Source organism: Megalobrama amblycephala, linkage group LG12 (assembly GCF_018812025.1).
Source record: "Megalobrama amblycephala isolate DHTTF-2021 linkage group LG12, ASM1881202v1, whole genome shotgun sequence".
In the NCBI taxonomy this organism is placed as follows: Eukaryota; Metazoa; Chordata; class Actinopteri; order Cypriniformes; family Xenocyprididae; genus Megalobrama; species Megalobrama amblycephala.
Genome location: NC_063055.1, coordinates 38,099,066 through 38,123,836, shown reverse-complemented (window position 1 = coordinate 38,123,836; position 24,771 = coordinate 38,099,066). Strand labels below are relative to the sequence as shown.

The window sequence follows — 24,771 nt, the reverse complement described above, 5'->3', positions numbered from 1 at the left end:
CTGCATCATCTGACTTCTGTGACTCGAATCTATTTTTTGACATGGATGGTATCAATAAATGACTTACAGCTTCAAATATATGCAATTATGTTTTGATGATGACATAAGTGCTGCTAAAAATGAATAGTAACAATGTTGTAATTAGTACATCAGTTGACTAACAATAGAATAAATCACAGTATTTTAAAATGTATTGCATACCACCAAATATTCACATATCTTAAGTGTACAATTCACAAATAAGAAATATTGCGAAAAAGATAATGTCATAGAAAACCTAGAAATATCAGGTAATTGTAAAATTGTTTTTTAGGAAAATAAAAACATTTATGAAGTCATACATTTTGGGGGCGGGGCAACCTGTCACTCACATGAAATCCACCAATAGCAAACCACAACTATCCAATCAATTTCCCACAGACAAAATCAAGCCCCGCCCTACATTTGTTCTTGTTTGAGAAGCGTTTCACTCAGATATGCGGAAAGTCTAGCGCAACTTCATTTCATGCTGACTTTAATTACATTTAAGTCAATTTGCCATGCTGTTTGTCGCCTCATTTTTAGTTTTTTTATTGTCATGTAGAATCCTACAGGAACCAATTTGGAGGATGAAGACTAAGAATCATATATTCTGTAGTAAATTCTATATTTAGAAGTAGCCTGTGTGCATATATGAAGAGAATAAGATTAATCTGCATTTAATAAAGAACATGGATGGAAGGCAGCACCATAAAAATATCTGTAACACTTTGCAATATGATTGTAAATGTTAACATTAGTTAACACTGTAGTTAATATGAACTAACACTGAACAATATATTTACAGCAGCAATATTTCTTAATATTGGTTGATGTTAATTTATACATCCACACTAACATCATTAACAGTTAAACTTTTTATACATTAACATACATTAATGCATTCAGAATCTAACTTGAAATTTACTTGAATTAATATTTATAAATTAACATCAACCAAGATTAATAAATATTGTAAAATGTTATTTTTCTTTGATTCAACTTATGGTAACTAAATGTTAAAAAATAATACCTTTATTGCAAAGAAGTGCCAAAATATTTTCTGAAAGAGTGGGCGATGAGCATATCTGTGATCGAATTAAAGATGTGAACTATTTGAGTAAAGTTTTTTTCCTGTCTAGATCAAACCACCTATAAAATCTTTCAAATCTGCAGATATTTGCTGTCTGTCTATTTTCAAGTGTTGCAATGTTATATTATATTGTGCTTTCAAAACATATTGGCTATGCTTCATAATCTATATTTGATTGGCGTATAGGTGGAGGTGTTGTTGACAGATGCAGAGCTGGTCCAATCAGACACTTCTAATGACCTCACATCACCATGACAACCAATATGGAGGTGCTGGCTCAGCAGATATTGACCACTGAGCAGGTTTCAGAGGTGAGTGATGCGAGAGAGAGGTACAAGATGAATCGTCCATCCAGAAGCAGCAGCAGTTCATCCTCTGTGTAGGCTATTATGGTAGGAACTGGAATGGAAAAAGACTAATATTGGTATAGATGCCAATCAGTTAGTTTAATTAAATTTGGATGTGAATGGTATGAGAGGTGTCTTTGGTTCCAATGGACCTCTATAATGCAGCATAACCATGAGCTGCGAGGTATATATGAATTTATTAGATCTATGCTTGACTAAAACAACGTCTAAACTTAAAAAAGTACTCTCAGCCAGCTTCTTTCGAGCCTCTTAAGGAAAGCAGTATTTTAAACAATAGAGGTTTGGTTTAAGCTTCTTCAGCAAATTATCAATATGGACATTAAATGCTAATTTTTCATCTAACCATATACCTAAATATTTATAAGAACAGACTCAATTTGTGTACCATGTAAAGTTGAAATTGTCACATCTATATCCTTAAGATGATTGTGACTAAAATCATATATTTAGGAATAAATATATACATACTTAGGAATAAGGTCTCTAGTGTTCCACTAACCTTCTGCGCAGCAATAACCAGACAGACTCCAGACAGTGCCTTTGAATATGCTTTAATCATAGCCAATTTCAGAGAGAATCCCCCTGACAAAAAGAGTACATCAGTTCATGTAGAATAGGTGCATGGCAAAGGTGACATAATTCATTACATAATTTTTTTCTAATATGGTTGGTTCTTCATATGTGTAATTCAGCAAACCCTCCTCTGTTACTAGGTAAAAGCACATCTGGATTTCTTGATTACTTCAGCTTGTTGCTCAAGTCATGAGGTTTATACAGTACAGTCCAAAAGTTTGGAACCACTAAGATTTTTAATGTTTTTAAAAGAAGTTTCGTCTGCTCACCAAGGCTACATATATTTAATTAAAAATACAGTAAAAAACAGTAATATTGTGAAATATTATTACAATTTAAAATAACTGTGTACTATTTAAATATATTTGACAAAGTAATTTATTCCTGTGATGCAAAGCTGAATTTTCAGCATCATTACTCCAGTCTTCAGTGTCACATGATCCTTCAGAAATCATTCTAATATGATGATTTGCTGCTCAATAAACATTTATGATTATTTTCAATGTTGAAAACAGTTGTGTACTTTTTTTTCAGGATTCCTTGATGAATAGAAAGTTCAGAAGAACAGCATTTATCTGAAATACAAAGCTTCTGTAGCATTATACACTACCGTTCAAAAGTTTGGGGTCAGTAAGAATTTTTATTTTTATTTTTTTGAAAAGAAATTAAAGAAATGAATACTTTTATTCAGCAAGGATGCATTAAATCAATCAAAAGTGGCAGTAAAGACATTTATAATGTTACAAAAGATTAGATTTCAGATAAACACTGTTCTTTTGAACTTTCTATTCATCAAATAATCCTGAAAAAAAATATTGTACACAAATATTTTGTACAATTGTACACATTAAATGTTTCTTGAGCAGCAGATCAGCATATTAGAATGATTTCTGATTTCTGAGGATCATGTGACACTGAAGACTGGAGTAACGATGCTGAAAATTCAGCTTTGCATCACAGGAATAAATTACTTTGTCAAATATATTCAAATAGTACACAGTTATTTTAAATTGTAATAATATTTCACAATATTACTGTTTTTACTGTATTTTTAATTAAATAAATGTAGCCTTGGTGAGCAGACGAAACTTCTTTTAAAAACATCTTAGTGGTTCCAAACTTTTGGACTGTACTGTATATTTAGACAGCCGTCTAGTCTTGTCCATCTGTATCTGTTATTTCAACACACACTAACTTTGGCCCAAGTGTTGGGGACATTTAGTTTTCAAAAGCATATAAATGTTAATCCTGCAAGAAAAAAATTAATGTTAGGATCAATTAAAAATTTCCTTCACAAAAGCACATACAAGGAGAAAAGTATAGGACCTAATACAGAGCCCTGTGGCACACCGTACCTGTGTTTGGTCTGACGCCTCATCACTAACAAACTAGTTGTGATTGGATAGGTAGGAATTAAACCATGCTAATGCCTGCCCACAAATGCCAACATAATTCACGAGCCTATCCAAGAAAATGTCATGCTTATTCTAATGTCAATTGATAAGTGCAATCTCTGTGCTTTGATGGGGCCTGAATCATGAATGAAACTCTTCATAGATACTGTTTCTGCAATAATGCAAGAAGCGCTAACAATACAAAGTTCGATAATAGTACTGGCTAGAACAAGGCGGGATTTAAAGTGCCCGTGTTATGCTATTTTACCAGTTCCTAATGTTGTTTTGGAGTCTCATACAATAGGTTTACATGCATCCAATGTCGAAACACTTTAATTTTCTCATAATATTCATTGCAGCATCAGCTCTTTTCTCACAGTGTGGATTGATTGTGGATTCAGTCTCCCTCTATTCCGAGAATTGCTCTGATTGGTCAGATTGCCCAAGATCAGATTGTGATTGGTCAACCACTTACAGCAAACTTAAACCAAATGGCCATTAGCATATCTGAATTTCAGTTCTGGATCTTCCTCAGCACTTGATACGAACAGTACTGATGGCGTCGGTTTTACCACCACAATTCATCCTTTGGAAGTGCATAAAAGTGAATACAGCACAGAAAACAGCGTCTTCTCAACATTAACTAAATTGTTCTAGGCCTCAGCTACAACTACAGTGTTTGAGGGCGGGGCAAAGTAGGACTATTATGCAAATGTATTACAAACCTGCGTAGGTTTGAACAGGAATTTAGACTAGAATTACTGACGACTCATTTCAGGCAGTTCAGAATTGTTTTTTGTAGGAGAAAATTACTCCATCTGTCATGCACTGAGACTTTGTAGACTTTTTACATTCAGAAACAGCTTTTACACCCTACTTAAAAAGGTAATATCAGAAATAAAAGCATAATAGAGGCTCTTTAAGAAATAGTAGTTTTGAATATAATAGTTATAATACTTATTAGTTATGCCAATAATGTATACATTTCGAGCCATTCATTTTAACATATACTGACAACAGTGGAAAAGGTTTTATTCTTATTATCTGTGCTTAAAGTTTCTTGTATGAATTCCTTTAATTTAGCAAGCATATGAAAATATGTTTTATATTTCAGTGGACTATAACCACGGAGCGTTCTTTAGAACTTCCTCCTCGGCTAAATTCAATTCGACCATCAGTTTTCACACTTTTATGTGAAAAAAGCTTCAAAAATTAGAGATTTATTGTGCACTTTAGTTAGATTCATTGAATAAAATGTGTGTTTTCACAAGTGTGCTGAAATCATTGATCTTGTGCTGCACTGACTGACAGCTGCTGTGATTATAAAGAAAGAGCGGCGCTCGCTTTCTGTGTCATTCAATCACAAGAAAAGTTATTGTTTTTCATGAGATTTTGTGAGTATTTCATACTTCACATTGACAAAATGTATTTACTTATTTTATAATGTTTACAAAGTGAAAAATGATTAGAGGAAATGGCTGATATATGCGCAAATAAATGCTACTTTGCCGCCACCTGCTGGTTAAAGTGGTAATTATTGTCTTTTTTATTTTTAAATAAGTGTTTTCTATCAAATGTTGAATTTCCTACATTTTTAAATGTTCGGTTTTACAATGGGGACAATCTCAGAAGGATGAACAAAAAAAACAAAAACATTTGAAGTGCTGGAGAAAAAATGTGTGTGTGTGTCTAATTACAGACACGGCGTTTTTAAACGGTCCCAATAGCTTCGTCTTTATTGCAATCAATAAAACTGGTTTATTGGCAAATTAGGTAAATGTGAGAACTGCATTAAAATATGAATACAACATTAAAAAGTCAACCATTGATGGTTTTGTGTCGATGTACAGCGACTACAGAATGAACAGATAACAGTTCACCGGAAATGCCCGAGCTGGCTTAACCACAACCAGGAAGTAACCGTGCATATAGCCAATTGTTTTGTTGAAGTGGGCCACTTGGTTACCATGGAAACACACTGCCTTTGACTCTCAGATAAAGGTGAATGTACTGTGTGTGTGTTGCAGGTACAGTCTTCTCCGTCAGACAGCTCAGTGATGAGCACCTCTCCCCAGCGCATTCAGATCATCTCCACTGACCCCTCCGTCACGACCCCGCAGAGAATACAGGTTCACACACAATTCACACACACATGTACGCTTTATAATAGATGATGCACTGGCTTATTCACACACAGACTTTCTCTCCCACAGATAGTCACTGAGCAGCAGACGGGACAAAAAATTCAGATAGTGACGGCACTGGACTCCACCGTGCCCAAACAGCAATTTATCCTGGCAGCACCTGATGGCTCTTCAGCAGGCAAAGTCCTCCTGGCATCACCTGAGAGCACTAGTGCCAAACAGCTCATCTTTGCCACTGCTGACAGCCTGGTGCCCGGCCGAATTCAGGTATGAAGTCACACAAATGCATGGGTGTTTCTTCAACTGTGGGCACATTTATGGTTCAGCTCTTTTATTTTTATTTTATGGAGGTCACAATAAAACAGTTTTGGGTACTTGTTTTTTACCACCATTTTCATTTGTTTATGCTACTTTCCAAATGCCTTTATTGTTTACATTTTATTGGTGAGCTCTTGATGCAGAATTTCAATAGTAAAATCCTTCATAAAAAGCTGTATTGTTACATGCACAGTGCGGATGGCCGTGGGTAATTTTTTGTGTTTAGGTAGCACTAAATGCAAATCGTAATAGATGCTATCAATACTAAGGGTAAATAGCAACAAAAAGTGTTTTCGTTACACTCAATGCTGTTTACACTAAGTGAAAATAGCAGTATTTTCTTTGCACTAAATGTAAATAGTTGTTAGATGCTATTTATACAGTTCAAATAGTGTATTGTAGTATATTATAAAACAGTGCAATAATAACAACATATTCAGTTTATTTATTTGATATTTATTAAAATCATAAATGGGTACTGCTTGTAACCCTATCCATTAAAGGATTAGTTGACTTCAGAATTTAAATTTCATGATCATTTCATGATCATTTACATGATAATAAATTATCAGGAAATTTAAATTCGGAAGTGAACTAATCCTTTAAATACTTAATTCCTACTCTTCTACCCGTTAGGCACTTTATTTCCACTTTTCGAATGTTTTCGTCATTTTTATTTAAAATAAACTCCTCTCCAAACTGATATGTGATGGGAAAAGGGAGAAGAATGAGTTTGGATGGATTCGGACTCGCATCAAAAGTTAGTTAGTCTTACTCTTCACACCACTGATCCTGTTATCATTGGGATTTCTTTTGTAATTTTGTCTGGCTCACTCGGACAGTTGGTGGTCGGACTTACTATAAATAGCATCTGCCAACAAGGCGGGACACTCCATTTTGATAATCTGGTCATTCATTTTTCATCCCCGTTTTATCCCCACTTCTGGTCAGACTGGATGCATTTCCCATTTCCGACAGTAGATGATGCAAGTTTCCCTACCAGCATACTAAGACATGCATTACAGATTTTTTTCCAGAATGAAACCGTAAGTAATTGGATTAATATTATCTTATAATTTTAATCTAATGTTTATAAATGGCAGTTCAACATATTTACTAGCTATTGCCTTCCTCAACATGTGGTCAGATTATCTATAGTCAGCGCAGCTGCCATCACTCTTTCATGAAACAGATTTTCATTTTATCTTGTGTTACAGATTTTATTTTCAAACAGCGTAGTAAAACGTGCACGACACCACGACTTATCCTGGACTAAGATGGAATGAAGATAATACAAATTTGTGGGGATAGATGACTAAATTTTAATACCTCATAAGGCTTGAAAATTGTATAAATAAATGTATAGTCAATAAGTTAATTGTTAAACATGTATTTAATATAGTTCATTTAAATTAAACCATTCTTTTCTGTATGTTTACTGTTCACTTTATATGAGTTACACTGTATTTATGTCTACATTTCTGCATTAAAATTTCAATGATGACATTCTCTTTCAAAAATCCCCCCTCTGTTTTTTAACAAATCACACCCTGCTTACATGTTTGAAACTATGATAATCTAAACAAAGAGTGAAATAATCATAAACCATTTCAGTATTTAATGTGATGATAGCCTATATCAGTTTTTTTTTTTTTTTTTTTTTTTTTTTTTTTTTAACCACAAACAATTTTGTCGATAATAAAATTTTATCAAAAGTTAGTTTACATGTTTAGCTGGAAGATAACAGTGTCAGTAGAGAGCATGCGTGATATGAGAGATGAGGGAAAATGGTTCATTTTCATTTGTGAACAGAATATTTTTGTTGTTCCAATCAAGCTGTAGTTTGTCAAATTATGCATAAAATGTTATTTGTGTGTATTTAGGGTACATATAATTCTAGCTGTTCTACCTATTGTTTAGCAAAATGTTTGACATGTCATAAATGTTTGCAATACCACACCCCACTGAGAATATAGAATATAGATTTGTGAAGTTGATGGGGGAAAAAAAAAACAGTTTGTCATGGTTCAGGGAAAAAATACATGTATACATGTGATGAGTGAAGAGTTTTAAAAGAAGCAAAGTTTATTTATCAAGCAACACACAGACTGAAAGCCAGTCTGGAACAAACTACAGTGGATATAAAAAGTCTATTCACACCCCTGTTAAAACAGCTGTTTTTTGTGATGTAAATAATACAACAAAGATAAATCACATCAGAACTTTTGCATGTTTAATGTAAAAATGACAACCTATGCAATGCCACTGAAAACAAAAGTGGCACATTTCAGAGAGGAAAAAAAAAAAAAGTGGTTTCAACAACCAGATGCATTTAATTCAATTAAATTCAATTCACATTTATTTGTATAGCGCTTTTCACGTTACATATCATTTCAAAGCAGCTTTACAGAGAATGCATGTCAACATTACAATTTAAAGAATGCAATTAGCAAATAATGTAATAATTTAGGCAATTAATTTACAATCACTGTTAGCAGTTTAACTGAAGGTAGAAGACTTTTTCAGTTTTGTCTGGAATGCATCCCAGACCGCCTCCTGGTTTGAGTGTTTAGATTTAAATCCGTCTCAAATTCATTTCGGAGGGAATTTACTCTTGGTCTTTTCACGATCGGATAGCTATCTAATCAGAGAACGCATGAAGTGACCAGGAGTAAGCAGGCCCTTGATTTTATTTTGGACAGGAGTCTTGTCAGTTTGGCACATTTTGACTGTGGAATATTTTCCCATTCTTCCTTGCAAAATCGTTCCAGATCTGTTAAAATGTGAGGGCATCTCTTGTGCATCTTCTATAAGATTTAGATCTGGGCCGTTCCAAAACATTCATCTTTCCTTGCTGAAGCCTTTCTTTTGTTGATTTAGATGTGTTTTGTCATGCTGAAAGGTTTCAGCTTCATCTTTCTAGCAGACACCAGAAGGTTCCTTGCCAAAATCGACTGGTACTTGGAGTATACCATGTGTACCAGTATACCAGCCGTTTCAAACCAGGGTGTGTAGACTTTTTATATCCACTGTATTTCCCTGCTCAAAGCAGTCTGTATTCGCTCCACGATTTTCTTAAAGTCTGCTCCTCGCCGCAGGCAAAGATCACACGACGCCACACCACACCGCTCACAGACACTGGTTTATAACACTGGGAAAAGTGCCAGTCGCGGTGAAGATGCAAATGTTAAAATCATCCCGATCAGCTTTATTGGGATGCTGCTTGCCTGAACATCTATCCTGCCATATATTAAATAATCATGTGCTAATGACTATTGTTTGGATAATCCAGTGATTTGTGATGAACACAAAGCAAAAGTGAAGATTATTCACAATTGAATTAAAATCAGTGACCGTTTTTTGTCACATTATATATTTTCATATTATTCCATGTCTCGTTCTCACATGGAAATAGAGTACAGTCTGTACTAGATGACAAAGGTTTTTTTTGTTCATTTTTTAACTAAAGGCATCATCATCGTCATCATCTGTGCCCAGGGTTGATCTGTGGGTCTGTAATTGTGCTGTAAAAATCCTAACCCTGAATGCCAAGTAAGTAATCCTTCTGCCTTTTCTGGTAGTTTGTGACAGATGCAGTGTCAGTGGAGAGGCTTCTGGGTAAAGGGGCAGACATGAGCCGAGCCCAGCCTATAGAATACTGCGTGGTGTGTGGAGATAAAGCCTCAGGTACAAACACATTCAGTGTGAGCACTGCCAGTGCATTACATTACACAACACTACATACGAGAGAGGTTTATCATATTGGTCTGATTCTGTTCTGACCGTCTGATGCTGAATTTGCATTTTACTGCATTGCAAGCTTAGATTAATTGTAGAGACCATGGGTGCCAATCATTTCTGTTATCTACGTAACAGTTGCTTTTGGGAAACGTGGCCCAGGCCAGTTCTGCTAACAATTTCACTTTATACCGAGAAACAATGTTGCGCAAGTTTTCGGGCCGCTGCAAAGAGTGTTTCAGAGAAAGAACTAATCACTGGATTGGGCAAGTATGTAAGGTTCATACTGAAAGATATTTAGAGTTTGTTTGTGAGACCTAGTAAACTGTCCTTGATCATACATGCTCTCAGATGCAGGTGTAAGACAATAAAGATTTACATCACGCCTCTGAAGGTGATGTGAAAACTGAAGGAGGTTTTGTTGGTCACTACATGGCAATATCTAGTGATGATTTAGTGGAAAAACAAGGAAGCATTGTTGTTTTAATCAAACTTTAAGGGAGTCTGGGACCAGGGAAAAAGGAGTTAGAAACCCTACACTGTAAAAAAAAAAAAAAATTAAGTAAAATTTACTTAATTTTCTCTCGCAAGTTTTTGCACGCATATTTTTTAAAGTAAATTTCAAATATGGAATTAAAGTAACTCTACTTAACTAAGATGAGTAAAATTAACAAAGAAAATAAGTAATTTTAACTTGGTCAAACAATATAACACTGAATTAAACCATGCTTTTAAAGTGTATGTTTTACTTAGAAACATCTAAGTAAATAATACAATAGATATGTGTAGACACCATATCTACATATTAGAAGTAACGCGGCAGACCTCAGTACTTGGTACACAATACACAATACACAATGACAGTAACATTCAGTTGATCGTTTTGAGTGTGAATGTGGCATTTTGAGTAGAAAATGAACTCCAAATATCACAAAATGGCAAGTTACTATACCTAACCACAAAAGCAATGATAAAACTGTGTAAAAACAGCTGGAAAAAAGCGCAAGATCAACCTCATTAATTATTCAAGGCCCAGTGCATGATGGGAACACCAGTATCAGAAAAGTTGAGTAGTTTCACTTAATTTTATAATGTTGATATTTACTCTAGCATAAATTGAGTACTAATATAGAATTTACTTAGTTTTTTTAATTCTTGCCTGAACTAACTTTTTCATATAAAAATTACATTTGTTTTTTTCTGTAGTACTTATTTCACCATAAAGTCATTTTTACAGTGTACTCTGCTTCAGGTGCTTTTGTTCACCTGGATCTTCTAGTTTACTGATTGATTTGACTATAACTAAAAAAGTTTTTTCATGTGAGTTGGTGATTGTATTATGTACTGGTTTGGTTGGCTATGGAATCCACAATTATGACTTTATAACTTGCAATTCTGACTTTTTTTTCTCATAATTGCAAGATATAAACTTGCAATTGCGAGTTATAAAGTCAGAATTGTGTGATTAAAAACCTGCAATTGTTTAAATCTTGCAATTATGAGGGGAAAAAAGTCAGAATTGTGAATTTTTAGTTTTTTATTTAGTGTGTGGAAACGAGCTTCAAAAGATTTGGGACATTCTAAATTATAGTAATTCTTTTTTTTCTGCAAGTTTCGTCTGCTTATCAAGGCTGCATTTATTTAATTAAAAATACAGTAAAAACAGTAATATTGTGAAATATTATTACAATTTAAAATAACTGTTTTCTAATGGAATATAATATAAAATGTAATTTATTTCTGTGTTGGAAAAGCTGAATTTTCAGCATCATTACTCCAGTCTTCAGTGTCACATGATCCTTCAGAAATCATTCTAATATGATGATTTGCTGCTCAATAAACATTTATGATTATTTTCAATGTTGAAAACAGTTGTGTACTTTTTTTTCAGGATTCCTTGATGAATAGAAAGTTCAAAAGAACAGCATTTAGCTGAAATACAAAGCTTTTGTAACATTATACACTACTGTTCAAAAGTTTGGGGTCAGTAAGAATTTTAATTTTTATTTTTTTGAAAAGAAATTAAAGAAATGAATACTTTTATTCAGCAAGGATGCATTAAATCAATCAAAAGTGGCAGTAAAGACATTTATAATGTTACAAAAGATTAGATTTCAGATAAACACTGTTCTTTTGAACTTTCTATTCATCAAATAATCCTGAAAAAAAATATTGTACACAAATATTTTGTACAATTGTACACATTAAATGTTTCTTGAGCAGCAGATCAGCATATTATAATGATTTCTGAAGGATCATGTGACACTGAAGACTGGAGTAATGATGCTGAAAATTCAGCTTTGATCACAGGAATAAATTACATTTACAAATATTTTCAAATAGAAAACAGTTATTTTAAATTGTAATAATATTTCACAATATTACTGATTTTACTGTATCTTTAATTAAGTAAATGTAGCCTTGGTGAGCAGACGAAACTTCTTTTAAAGACATTAAAAATCTTACCGATCCCAAACTTTTGAGCGGTAGTGTATATTTAAAAATAACACATTATCACATTATCCAACAAGTTATCATCTTAATTCTTTACTATATATATCTTTTTTATGCAACCCTACTCCAGTCGCTTTGCCATGATGCTCCAAACCTTCATTCATGCGTCTCTCTCATCTCTGTGTGGGTTTGTGTATTTGAAGGGAGGCATTATGGGGCAGTCAGCTGTGAAGGTTGTAAGGGCTTCTTCAAGCGAAGTGTGCGCAAGAGTCTGACATACAGCTGCCGCAGTAACCAGGACTGTGTGGTCAACAAACACCATCGCAACCGCTGCCAGTTCTGCCGTCTCAGGAAATGCTTGGAGATGGGCATGAAGATGGAGTGTGAGTGTTTAAAAACCAATTCAGACAACATGATCATGTGCCTGAGAGCACAAAGCTTGATCTGAACTTTTTAACCATCAAAATTGTGCTGGAGCTCATCTGAGAGATCTGTGAACCGCTCTCAGAACTGGCCAAACAATGATGTGATGGCTATGATACTACACAACCTTCCCACAAACAAACATAGTACTTCCCAATTCTTGCAGGTTTTTCGAGCATGTTATTATCACGTGAAAATAAATTATGACTTTTGTGGTGCAATAATAAATTTTAAAGAGCACCCTTTTCAAAGTCTTTTGGGCTGCTTGAATGTTCAAAACGCATTATTTTCCTCATATTCTCCATTGTTGCAGCTCCTCTCTTCCCAGTCTGTCAGTAACGCTCTGTTTAGTTCCTGTCTCTATGAAGCCCCTCCTTCTGAAAAGCACAATGTGCTCTGATTGGTCAGCTGGAGCAGTGTGTTGTGATTGGTCGCCCCTTTATTCTGCATATGAATTATTTAAATGAGGAATATTGTTTGTTCCCAGAAGAAAACTCAAGACTACAATGGAGGTGTTTCAGGAGTTCAGAAACACTGACACTGATATAGAGAAGAACTCCTGCTGGAGGGACTCTGTGCTTTTGTCATGATCAATCAGCAACATTACACACTAAAGAAAGATGAATGTGAAAAAAAGCATAATAGGTCCTCTTTAAGTGGACTTAAAAAATATAAAATTGTAGCCTCTTTGAATGTTTCATGATTGCACAGTCAAATCATTTAGAAGCCTGAAGCTTCTGACGGTGTGTTATATATTCTTCCCATAGCTGTACAGAGTGAGAGGAAACCCATTGATCTTCCCAGAGAAAAACCTGCCAACTGCGCAGCATCCACTGAGAAAATCTACATCAGGAAAGACCTGCGAAGTCCCCTCATTGCAACGCCAACCTTTATCACTGAGAAAGACGCTTCACGGTGAGACTGAAATCACATTTGCAAACAATCTGTGTGCTGTACATGGTGTCTACAGCCAGAGATTTAGCTTCAAAACAAAGCTTCAGATCATTCAGATTTAATGTAGTACTTCAATACAGCATATTCATTCACAGTAGGTTTATTTATTCTACAAACCCGATTCCCGATTCCAAAAAAGTTGGGACACTGTACAAATTGTGAATAAAAAAGGAATGCAATAATTTACAAATCTCATAAACTTATATTTTATTCACAATAGAATATAGATAACATATCAAATGTTGAAAGTGAGACATTTTGAAATGTCATGCCAAATATTGGCTCATTTTGGATTTCATGAGAGCTACACATTCCAAAAAAGTTGGGACAGGTAGCAATAAGTGGCCGGAAAAGTTAAATGTACATATAAGGAACAGCTGGAGGACCAATTAGCAACTATTAGGTCAATTGGCAACATGATTGGGTATAAAAAGAGCCTCTCAGAGTGGCAGTGTCTCTCAGAAGTCAAGATGGGCAGAGGATCACCAATTCCCCCAATGCTGCGGCCAAAAATAGTGGAGCAATATCAGAAAGGAGCTTCTCAGAGAAAAATTGCAAAGAGTTTGAAGTTATCATCATCTACAGTGCATAATATCATCCAAAGATTCAGAGAATCTGGAACAATCTCTGTGCGTAAGGGTCAAGGCCGGAAAACCATACTGGATGTCCGTGATCTTCGGGCCCTTAGACGGCACTGCATCACATACAGGAATGCTACTGTAATGGAAATCACAACATGGGCTCAGGAATACTTCCAGAAAACATTGTCGGTGAACACAATCCACCGTGCCATTCGCCGTTGCCGGCTAAAACTCTACAGGTCAAAAAAGAAGCCATATCTAAACATGATCCAGAAGCGCAGGCGTTTTCTCTGGGCCAAGGCTCATTTAAAATGGACTGTGGCAAAGTGAAAAACTGTTCTGTGGTCAGACGAATCAAAATTTGAAGTTCTTTTTGGAAAACTGGGACGCCATGTCATCCGGACTAAAGAAGACAAGGACAACCCAAGTTGTTATCAGCGCTCAGTTCAGAAGCCTGCATCTCTGATGGTATGGGGTTGCATGAGTGCGTGTGGCATGGGCAGCTTACACATCTGGAAAGGCACCATCAATGCTGAAAGGTATATCCAAGTTCTAGAACAACATATGCTCCCATCCAGACGTCGTCTCTTTCAGGGAAGACCTTGCATTTTCCAACATGACAATGCCAGACCACATACTGCATCAATTACAACATCATGGCTGCGTAGAAGAAGGATCTGGGTACTGAAATGGCCAGCCTGCAGTCCAGATCTTTCACCCATAGAAAACATTTGGCGCATCATAAAGAGGAAGATGCAACAAAGAAGACCTAAGACAGTTGAGCAACTAGAGGCCTGTATTAGACAAGAATGGGACAACATTCCTATTCCTAAACTTGAGCAACTTGTCTCCTCAGTCCCCAGACGTTTGCAGACTGTTATAAAAAGAAGAGGGGATGCCACACAGTGGTAAACATGGCCTTATCCCAACTTTTTTGAGATGTGTTGATGCCATGAAATTTAAAATCAACTTATTTTTCCCTTAAAATGATACATTTTCTCAGTTTAAACATTTGATATGTCATCTATGTTGTATTCTGAATAAAACATGGAAATTTGAAACTTCCACATCATTGCATTCTGTTTTTATTCACAATTTGTACAGTGTCCCAACTTTTTTGGGTTTATCGGGTTTTTTGGGTTTATCTTTTTTGGGTTTATCGGGTTTGTAGTTTTAAGTTTTAGTTGATTGACATTTGGATTAAGGCATCTGCTAAATCAGTACATGTTTTTTGATCATGATTTAATCCTCTGTGCAGGTCCAGGCTGTTGGACTCTGGGATGCTTGTCAACATCCAACAACCCTTAATACAGGCTGATGGCACATTACTATTAGCAACTGACAAAGTAAAAACATCTACATAACTTCTCTGTGTCTGTCAGTCTTTTCTTTTGTGTTTTGTGTAGTCCAGTCCAAGCAGAGTTTGTAAAAACTTTGAGGTTGTTTAGATTTGGGTTTGAAATACCATTATTTTAATTAAAACTTTTAACTCGTGTCTCATATGTCATTAAAGTTGTTATTTGTTAGATTTATTTAAACAGTAAATGAAATCTCATGATAATAGTTTAGATAATAGGCATTAACTGTAAAAAACTAGTTAAGAAGCTTTGGTTTTTATTGATGTCAATTGTTTCCTTTTATTATAATTTTACAAATTATAGACATTCAGAGGATCTGTAGCTTTGTTTCATTTTGTTTTTACACTAAAATATAAAAGATGTTATTTGTTCATCAGGCAGAGTCAGGACAGGGTGATCTGGGGACGCTGGCTAATGTGGTTACGTCATTAGCCAACCTGAACGACTCGCTTAGTAATGGAGAAACGACAGACGATCAGATGGAGGAATCACCCAGTGAAATCACACGGTGTGTCAATAATGCAGACAATACATTATGGTATTACTTACAGAAATAAGTCACCTAATAATGAAAAATCAGTCATTGTTTACTCACTCTCATGTAGTTTCCAAACCCATATGGGACACAAAAATGATAGAAAAATGTTCACACAAATATTTACCATGCAACAACAAGAAAATGAAAACATCTTATTTTTGAATATATTCCTCAAATAAAGCTGTTGCATGGCTTCTAAAGATAAGGAATATGGCACACAGTCACATGGACTACTTTTATGAAACTTGTTGCTGTTATTATTTTTTGAAGATTGAAAGTCAGATTCAAGTTCATTGTATATGAAAGAGAAGCCTGAACATTCTACAAAATTTCTTCTTTTGTCTTCCTTTGGACTTTTAATGTAATTGTAAATGATAGTAATTATTTTCCCTGGAAGAACATGAAACATTATTTCTAAATACACTTATTCGCTTGACAAATATTATATTATCACATATCACATTATTCAACATGTTATCACCTTGATTTTTTTACTATATTAATCTTTAACATTTCAATTTTTTTATACACTCTTACTCCAGTTCCTTTGCCGTTCCTTGTCTTCCTACGGTTTTGGACTGACATTAAATACCACAGAGCTGTACTATTAAAACCAGGTGAAAATGTATGCATTTTTTGTCATTGTTTCTGAGTGTGATGTGTTTGGTGTTGCAGTGCCTTTGACACGCTGGCTAAAGCTCTGAACCCCAGTGAGGCGGCGGAGGGGCGGAGCTTGTCGGAGGTGGACGGGGTGGGTGGAGCTACGATACAGGTGATCAGCAGGGATCAGATCACGCCGCTCATAGAAGTCGAGGGACCTCTGCTTACAGACACACACGTCAGCTTTAAGGTGTGTAAACGGCATTCTCACACTCTTGCAAACGGTCAACATGAAATTAACAAAAGGTTACATTTCGATAACTTTGCAACTACATGTCAACTAACTCTCATTTTGAGTATTAGTCAACTATTAGGGTTTGGGTTAGTAGAATAAGTTGACTAGTAGTTGAAAAGTTACTTATAGTCAGTTGAATGTCTGTTGGGAGCAACAAAATAAAGTGTTCGCAGATATTAAGGAGACAGCCTACTAATACTCTAATGACTGCTAGCTGACATGTATGTGCAAAGTGACTCATAGTTAGTTATTAAAGTGTTACAAAAAAAAAAAAAAAAGACTTTCTTAGTACATGTTCCAGATCTTTGACACATTATTCAAGAAAAAAAAGTCAGGATATATTTCTACAGGTCTCAAATAGTCTAAATTCGCCATTATGCAAATGAAGGTCTTAAATCAGAGCAGAAAGTCTTAAATTAAGTCATAAAGTCATGGCATTAAATGTTGCATGCTTATCAAAAAATGAATATCTTCCTCAGTATTTTTGTCCTGTTTACCAATACAAACATCTTTAAATCTAAATACATTTACTTGAGATGCAAATGTAAAATGAAGTCTTGAAAAACTGAATGAAATGAAACGAGTTTCTGCTTGAAAAACAAAAACCAATATCTGTCAATGAGTTATGAAAACTTCCCTTTGAATTAAGACAGATATTTGTTCGTGTTTTAATCATAAATTCACTTCATTTTGATCAATTTCACAGAAAACAAGACTTCATTTTGTATGTTGTTTTGTATCTCCAATAAATGTGTCTTGATTTGAGAATCTTTAGACATTTGCACTGGAAAACAAGAGAAAAATACTGAGGAAGAGCATCACTTGTGTGCAGTGTGATCAGAAGATACAGTAAAAGTTATTTCTATATTCTAGTGGTTGAGAACAGAGCGATTCAAGCTACTTTTTTTGTAAAATGAATTAAAAAGTAACAAATATCAAACTCTGAAGTGCTGCTAATTAGGGATGTGCCGAACAAAGCTTTTGAAGCAGTGAGGCTTTTACAACAAACTGCATCGGTGCTTCGAAGCTTTTGAAACAGTGTTCTACTTCGCCATCTGGTGTTCAATAAAAATTCCTACACCTGTGTCATTCAGTTTTCGTTGGGATGTCATTGTAAGGTTTATTTGTAGCTATATGTATTAACCATATATGTCATTAGAAAGATGGTGGTGCGTGTGTGTGCAGCGAAATTTCATTGCATTTTGCACAATATATGACAATAAAGACTTTCTGTTCATTCTGTTTTTACTCGCATCAAACTTGTATCTTTTCACCTTCTAAATAGATCTGTGATTTTTTTCATTGCACCATTTTTTGTGTTCCTAACAAAACATGCACATTTAAAAAAAAAACATGCACAAATGCAAATGCAATTTCATATTTTTATTCAAGAATATTATTTGTTTCACTGTGCTGGAGCCTAAGCGGCTCCTTTTTTACTATATCATGTCACCAGCTTTAGAAAATATTTGTTTGTTTGAGCCCAACGTGACATGCCAGTGAGGTAGCGAAGCTTCAGTTTCGGAGCACTAGTATCGTAAACTCGAGACGTGTGTCGACACTGGGTATCGAACTACCCATCCCTACTGCTAATACATGTTGTTTCTCTCTAGACATTTACAATTAGAGAACATAAAATAGGTCTTTAAAAAACCTTAAATTTAACTTCATAAAACCTGCAGAAACTCTTATTAAAATTCATAAAAATTCATCTTTATAATCATTCATCAAAATGTGACCAGCTTTGCTTTTCTTCTGACACCACCTATAGGCCGCACAGACTATTGATAGTGTTAACCAAAGCGATTTAGCAATTGTTTTATGCTATTATTGTAGATAATGCACCCCACCCCCCAAAAAGCCTTCCAGTGCTCTTATTTAGTTAGTTAGCATTAATGTAATAAAGTTGAGGTTGATAAAGAAGTGTCACACTATGCGGTGGTGCTGTAGAATCCACATTCTTGTCAAAAAGTCTCCTCAAAAGTGGGTTTCAGGACACAATTAATCTACCACAATCCACTGCAATTCGCATTCAGACCTGACTCCACTTTTTCACCATCCAGTCAATACCTGATGGATAAACATCAAGTCTTGTCCTACATTGTTTATTTAAATGAGTTTTGAATGTTGAGTTTAGTAATGCATGTGTGTTACAGAAGGATTTAGCATAAAGTGTGGTGTTAGTATAGTCATTTTTCAGTATTCCTTATATATATTTCACTTGAATAATGTTGATATTGGTTACTATAGGATATAAAATTGTTGGCTTAAAAGATAATTAATATTTATTCAATATATTATATCAATTTAACTGTATTTGACACTATCGAATGAGAATGCAGAACAAGTGAATTCGGTTGAGCTGATTAATGACTATTGTGGACATGATTTTCTAAGATAAAAATACAGATATTTCACTTTTGCTTTTCTAAATAATGAAAGATGTTTTTATAAAGTGTGTTTGATTATTCTCTCTGCAGCTGACGATGCCAAGCCCAATGCCTGAGTATCTGAATGTGCATTATATCTGCGAGTCTGCGTCACGCCTTCTCTTCCTCTCCATGCACTGGGCGCGCTCTATCCCAGCATTCCTTGCTCTTGGGTGAGATTTCTATTGCAGGGTTTCTCTCTATACTCTATATGTGTGCTATCTCTCGAGGAGAGTGTGTAATTTCTCTCTCTCTCTCTCTGTAGGCAGGAGTGTAACACAGCTCTGGTACGAGCTTGCTGGAATGAGTTGTTTATTCTGGGTCTGGCGCAGTGCGCTCAGATCATGAGCCTGTCCACCATTCTCGCTGCCATCGTCAATCATCTGCAGTCCAGTATCCAGGACGGTATGGTTTACTGAAACATCAAGCCTGACATCCACAATGTTTACAGAGTGTACTTTGTGCTGGAGACTAGAGATATTATACATAAAACAGTTTTAGGCACAAAACAAATTATATTGTTAGGCTGCTCCGCCTCAGTGGTCTAACAGCGCTCGTCAGTGTCTAAATGATTGAGATAACCAATCAGATCAAAGAAGGCGGAAGATGAGAGTAAATTTCAACGCGACGCTTTAGTTTTAGCAGTGAAAGAGTGCGTGGTAAGATGTAAGTACGTAAACATTTAATATTTGACGACTGTTTTACAAAAGAAATCTTCAACAGCTGACAGTAATATCTAGTGGTGCAAGCTAGTCAACTTTCTTGGAAATTTAGCCATTTTGAATTGTTTTTCATTCACATTAAAGCTGAAATAAAAATGAACAAAATTCCATTATTGAGAGAGTTAATAGAAATCAGTAAAAAATACTCCATTAAAATAATTTTTTGACGCACAGTTTTAGTAACGTCAACAGCCAAAATCATTTTGATTTGAACATTCGCCCTACATAATTAAAAAATTTTTCATAGAATTACATTAATCAAAAGCAAAGAAATCACAAATCAAGAGAAACACAATTTTGTTATGCAGATCACAATTAGTAAATCCAACAGTCTGTGCTTTCCTATTTTTTCAGGGCAATTATAATTTGTAACTAGATAAAGAAACTTTGAAGTTGGCTTGAGGAAGCCTGACCAGAAACTTTGAAGAAGTTTAACGTTTGAAGGTTTTGAAGGCAATACAATCTAACAGAGGTTGCTTACATGTTAGCATGCTTTATGACATTGTTAACATGTTCCTACCATTAATCAGCACAGTGCTAGAATGTTGTTAGCATGATTTAGCACACTGTTTGCATTAATTATCACATTGCTTGCATGATATATTATATTGCAACATATTCAGGCTTCCCACTCGTCCTGGAAAACCTTGAAAACCTGGAAAATTTATGACAGATTTTCCAGTCCTGGAAAACACACCGAAAATTAGAGAAAATGTAAAATGTCCTGGAAAATCTTGTTGTTGTCCTGGAAAATTATTTTTTTTAAAGTTCTTGGATTTTTCTTAACAAGTAATAAACAAAGAGTTTATTCCTGGCCTAAAACAATCACCATTAGTGGCAGAAAGTGTGTCGTGTGACTCGCATCGCACTGCATCCAGTGTAGACAGTATCACTGATTATAATGGGTTCTATTATCTTTTGATGCCTCGCATCGCGCCGCTCGTGTCCGGTGTAGACACGGTGTTATATTCTTAGCAAACAGCGACAACTTCATTGCAGATAACACACACACCGGCTTTGCATTCACAAAACTAGGTAGGATGAACGCATAGTTGTCTTTCCATTCTCCTTTGTATGCCCTATTTTCACTGTCAACTTTCCTCTTTAGACTCTTTGATAGTGCCATTTTCTCTCACCAGCTAGCTTAAATGTTAACATCACTCTGCACACGACGTAAAAGCATACCTCCAGCATGCAAACAATTTAAAATAAATGCAGTTTAGTATGTGAGGATGCCAAGGAATAATTCTGAGTGTAAAAGTAGGCTATGTCAAATAATCATTACAGTAAGTTAGGCTCCATTGTGTTCAAGCAAATTTAAATGAGACACATTTATTATTCACAATATGGAAAGAGGAAATAAAACATGCATGACTCAAACATGCCATTAATGGGCTTATTCAAGTCCTCTTTTATTTTTATTTTAAGTCCTCTTATTTATTTTTATCCATTCTGCATCTCCCACACGTGTGTTTTAGCAAGGTGGATTGTGTTGCAAGTTGGTGAATGAAGATACTTGACAGGTTATGTGTCACTACTCCACTTTATTAATTTATCCAGTGTAAAACCCTGACACCGCCACACAAATGTGGCTTTTTGTTAATGACTGTACAGGATTTAACACAGAGTAACAGCTCAATACCAGTTACAAAAGACAATGAAACAGTCTGTCACAGGCAATTCTAGTCATATTTTTCATCAATTTAATTTAAATTATCCTTTGACTAAGTTCTGGCCCGTCATCTCTTTGGCCCGATGCCAAACTTAATTCCCGACCCCTGCTCTAGGAGTTAGAGTCAGAAATTAAATTAATGAAATAAAAGAAATAAGAAATGAATGCACCTACTGCGGTTGCAATGGTAAATTTTGCTGCACAGTTCAAACATTTACACTTTCTAAATATTTTCAAGGAATATGTTTCTTTACACTGTTTTCAAATGTACAAATAGACCAAAAATATGGCACATCGTCATAATAAATGGGTATAATGGGTTCAAATGGTTAGTGTGCATTTAAAGTGTTAGTTAACCCAAAAATGAAATTTCTGTCATTAATTACTCACCCTCATGTCATTCCACACCCATAAGACCTTCATTCATCTTCAGAACACAAATTAAGATATTGATGACCGAATGCTGTCAGATTTCCTTCCATTGGCTGCCTCTGTAACTGAAACTTTGATGCTTCAAAAAGTTCATAAAGAGATCAGAAAGCTTATTCATATGATTCGAGCGGTTTAGTCCAAATTTTCTGAAGACAATCGATCGTTTGGTATGATGAAGAGATTTTATTTAGGCTTTTACTCTCATGTAAACATTGATCAGTGAACATTAGCAGAAGCTCAACCTAACCTGAATAACGCATAAGAACAAACCTCTTCCGGAAGCTCAAACGTGCTGCGTAACACACGAGAATGAACCTCATTGCACATTCGAGCTTCCTGAAGAGGTTTGTTCTTGTGTGTTATTCAGATTAGGTTGAGCTTCTGCTGATGTTCATAATTAATGACAGAAATTTCATTTTGGGGTGAACTAACCCTTTAAGACACGCCTATGATGAAAATATCTCCAGCATCAAAAATTGTTGATGTAAGTTACCTCTGTTAATATGATGATGGAACTGAAGTGTTGTCATTGGCTTTCATGAACTAACAGCTGATCTCCTCTCAGTAGACAAGCTATCGAGTGAACGCATTAAACTAGTCATGGAGCACATATGGAAGCTGCAGGAGTTCTGCAACAGCATGGCAAAGCTACAGACGGACGGATATGAATACGCCTACTTAAAAGCTATTGTCCTCTTCAGTCCAGGTACATGTGCTGCTCACAGCTTCACACAACCCTTAAATTCCTCCAGGAAGGCCAGAATGTTGCAGTTGTAATACACTTATAATCTCACAGCTGATCCATTTCTTCACAAGATCATCCAGGTTTGAGCAGCTGTAGCCAGATTGAAAAGTTCCAGGAAAAAGCGCAGATGGAGCTCCAGGACTATGTGCAAAAGACCTATCCTGAAGATACCTACAGGTCTGCAACATATTAAAGTGATATTCTGGGTGAAATGCATCTTATCTCTGTCAAAAGCATTTGTGTCATGCTGTCAGTTACCACAAGGATTTTAAAGTGCCCCAATTATGCTTCTTTAAAGGCTCCTAATGTTGTTTCAGAGTGTCCTGCAGTAGGTTTACATCCAAGGTCAAAAACACAGAATTTTCTCATCAACTCTCATGAGGTATGTTGTTAAGGGAAAAAGGAGGTGGCGAACATTTCAACACTTTAATCATATCAAAATAAACAAACACCAATACTAAAGTAAAAGCGACTGCCGCACACACACAAACAAAACATAACGTAAAGCCCAGGCCTGGTCCTCTCTCGTCCTTCACTGTCATCGATCTTCCTTCTGTGTTCCCGAAGCTCCTGAGAAACTCGAGACTGGGGCGGTGCGCATGTGACGCTCATTAACACTCGCGCTACTCATCCTGCCGCCACAGAGACAATAACTCTGTTTATCTGCACTTTGATCTTTAAAACTTTGTAGACCTATTACATTCACAAACAGCTTTATTACACACTACATGAAAGGTTGAAATCTTAAAATGCATAATGGGGCACTTTAGCATGTTTGCAGTGGGAATTCAGAACTTCACACCCGTTTGCATCTACAGTCAAACCAAAAATTATTCGGACATTTTTGATATATTTTTACTAGTGGGTTCAGGACACTATAGTTCATTTATGTAAGTGAGGATAGGAAAATACAGTAAACTGTGACATATTATACCCAAAAATCCTTCATACAGTGGGCTAACAGTAAAACTGATACAAATTTAGAACCAAAAATGATTCAGACACTTTGACCTGACCATGTTTTGCTCAAGTGTTATCTGACATAATTAAGATTAATATTTTCTGACACAGTTTAACTCTGAAATCTCATCATATTTTATTACCATTTTTTAAACTCTAGTGAATAAACTGAATTAATGAATGAAATGTTCAAGGTGTCTGAATACATTTTGACTGTATACCCATAATAACAGGTCCTGTGCCATCTAGGAAAGTGCTGTTGAGATGCTAATGATTTGCTTGTTGCTGGTATTATAGACCACCTTGGACTTGAGTGTCCATAAAGTATCATTTCCATAAAGCAAACCTCACCCAAAGGAAATACACTGGTAATACACTGGTAATTGTAAGTATATTTATCTAATCATTATTTTTTCTTTGTTTTGTCATTTTTTAATGTGGTTACTGACAACATGCCTCATTTGCTGTTCACAGAACCGAGGTTGTATTTCATTTAGGTTGTGTCTGTAATAATCTGGATACATTTGAAGCATTTTAAAAACCCCTCTGTTTTGGCCTTTCGTCGACACTGAGGTGACATTTTTGTCCTGTGAAAACTGAGCTTTTTGAAGACGCTGTTTGTAGTGTAGACTGTAAAATCAATATATAAATCTGTAATTAGACACACACACGCAACATTTTTCCAGCACTTCAAATGTTATTTTTAATGTGATGACCACAAACATTATTTGTTCATCCTTCTGAGATTGTCCCTGTTTGTAAAAGCAAATGTTTTAAGATGTAGGAAATCCGACATTTGATAGAAAACACTTTAATTTAAAAATAAAAAAGACATTAATTGCCACTATAACCAGCAGATGGCGGCAGAGTAGCATTTATTGGCTCATATTAGCCATTTTCTGCAATAGATTTTCACTCAGTTTTGGTTTTAAATAAATATTAAATATTATAATATCACTAGG

General features: G+C 35.3%; 1 protein-coding gene across 4 annotated transcripts in view; it reads left to right on the top strand.

The window, feature by feature from the left end:
• nr2c2 (nuclear receptor subfamily 2, group C, member 2) overlaps positions 1-24,771 on the top strand; it is a 29,799-nt gene that overhangs the window by 2,476 nt on the left and 2,552 nt on the right. Inside the window, exons 2-14 of one of the 4 annotated variants that reach the window (XM_048211044.1) lie at positions 1,298-1,422; positions 5,474-5,575; positions 5,660-5,857; positions 9,490-9,595; positions 12,304-12,483; positions 13,291-13,438; positions 15,317-15,404; positions 15,794-15,924; positions 16,630-16,804; positions 19,330-19,451; positions 19,544-19,683; positions 22,670-22,810; positions 22,921-23,026. In XM_048211044.1, the coding sequence (XP_048067001.1) occupies positions 1,363-1,422; positions 5,474-5,575; positions 5,660-5,857; positions 9,490-9,595; positions 12,304-12,483; positions 13,291-13,438; positions 15,317-15,404; positions 15,794-15,924; positions 16,630-16,804; positions 19,330-19,451; positions 19,544-19,683; positions 22,670-22,810; positions 22,921-23,026 (1,697 nt within the window). In that variant the 5' untranslated portion in view covers positions 1,298-1,362. Of the gene's footprint in view, positions 1-1,297; positions 1,423-5,473; positions 5,576-5,659; positions 5,858-6,859; positions 6,955-9,489; positions 9,596-12,303; positions 12,484-13,290; positions 13,439-15,316; positions 15,405-15,793; positions 15,925-16,629; positions 16,805-19,329; positions 19,452-19,543; positions 19,684-22,669; positions 22,811-22,920; positions 23,027-24,771 lie in introns of those variants that run through there. The other 3 variants (XM_048211047.1, XM_048211045.1, XM_048211046.1) reach the window with 3 other exon arrangements.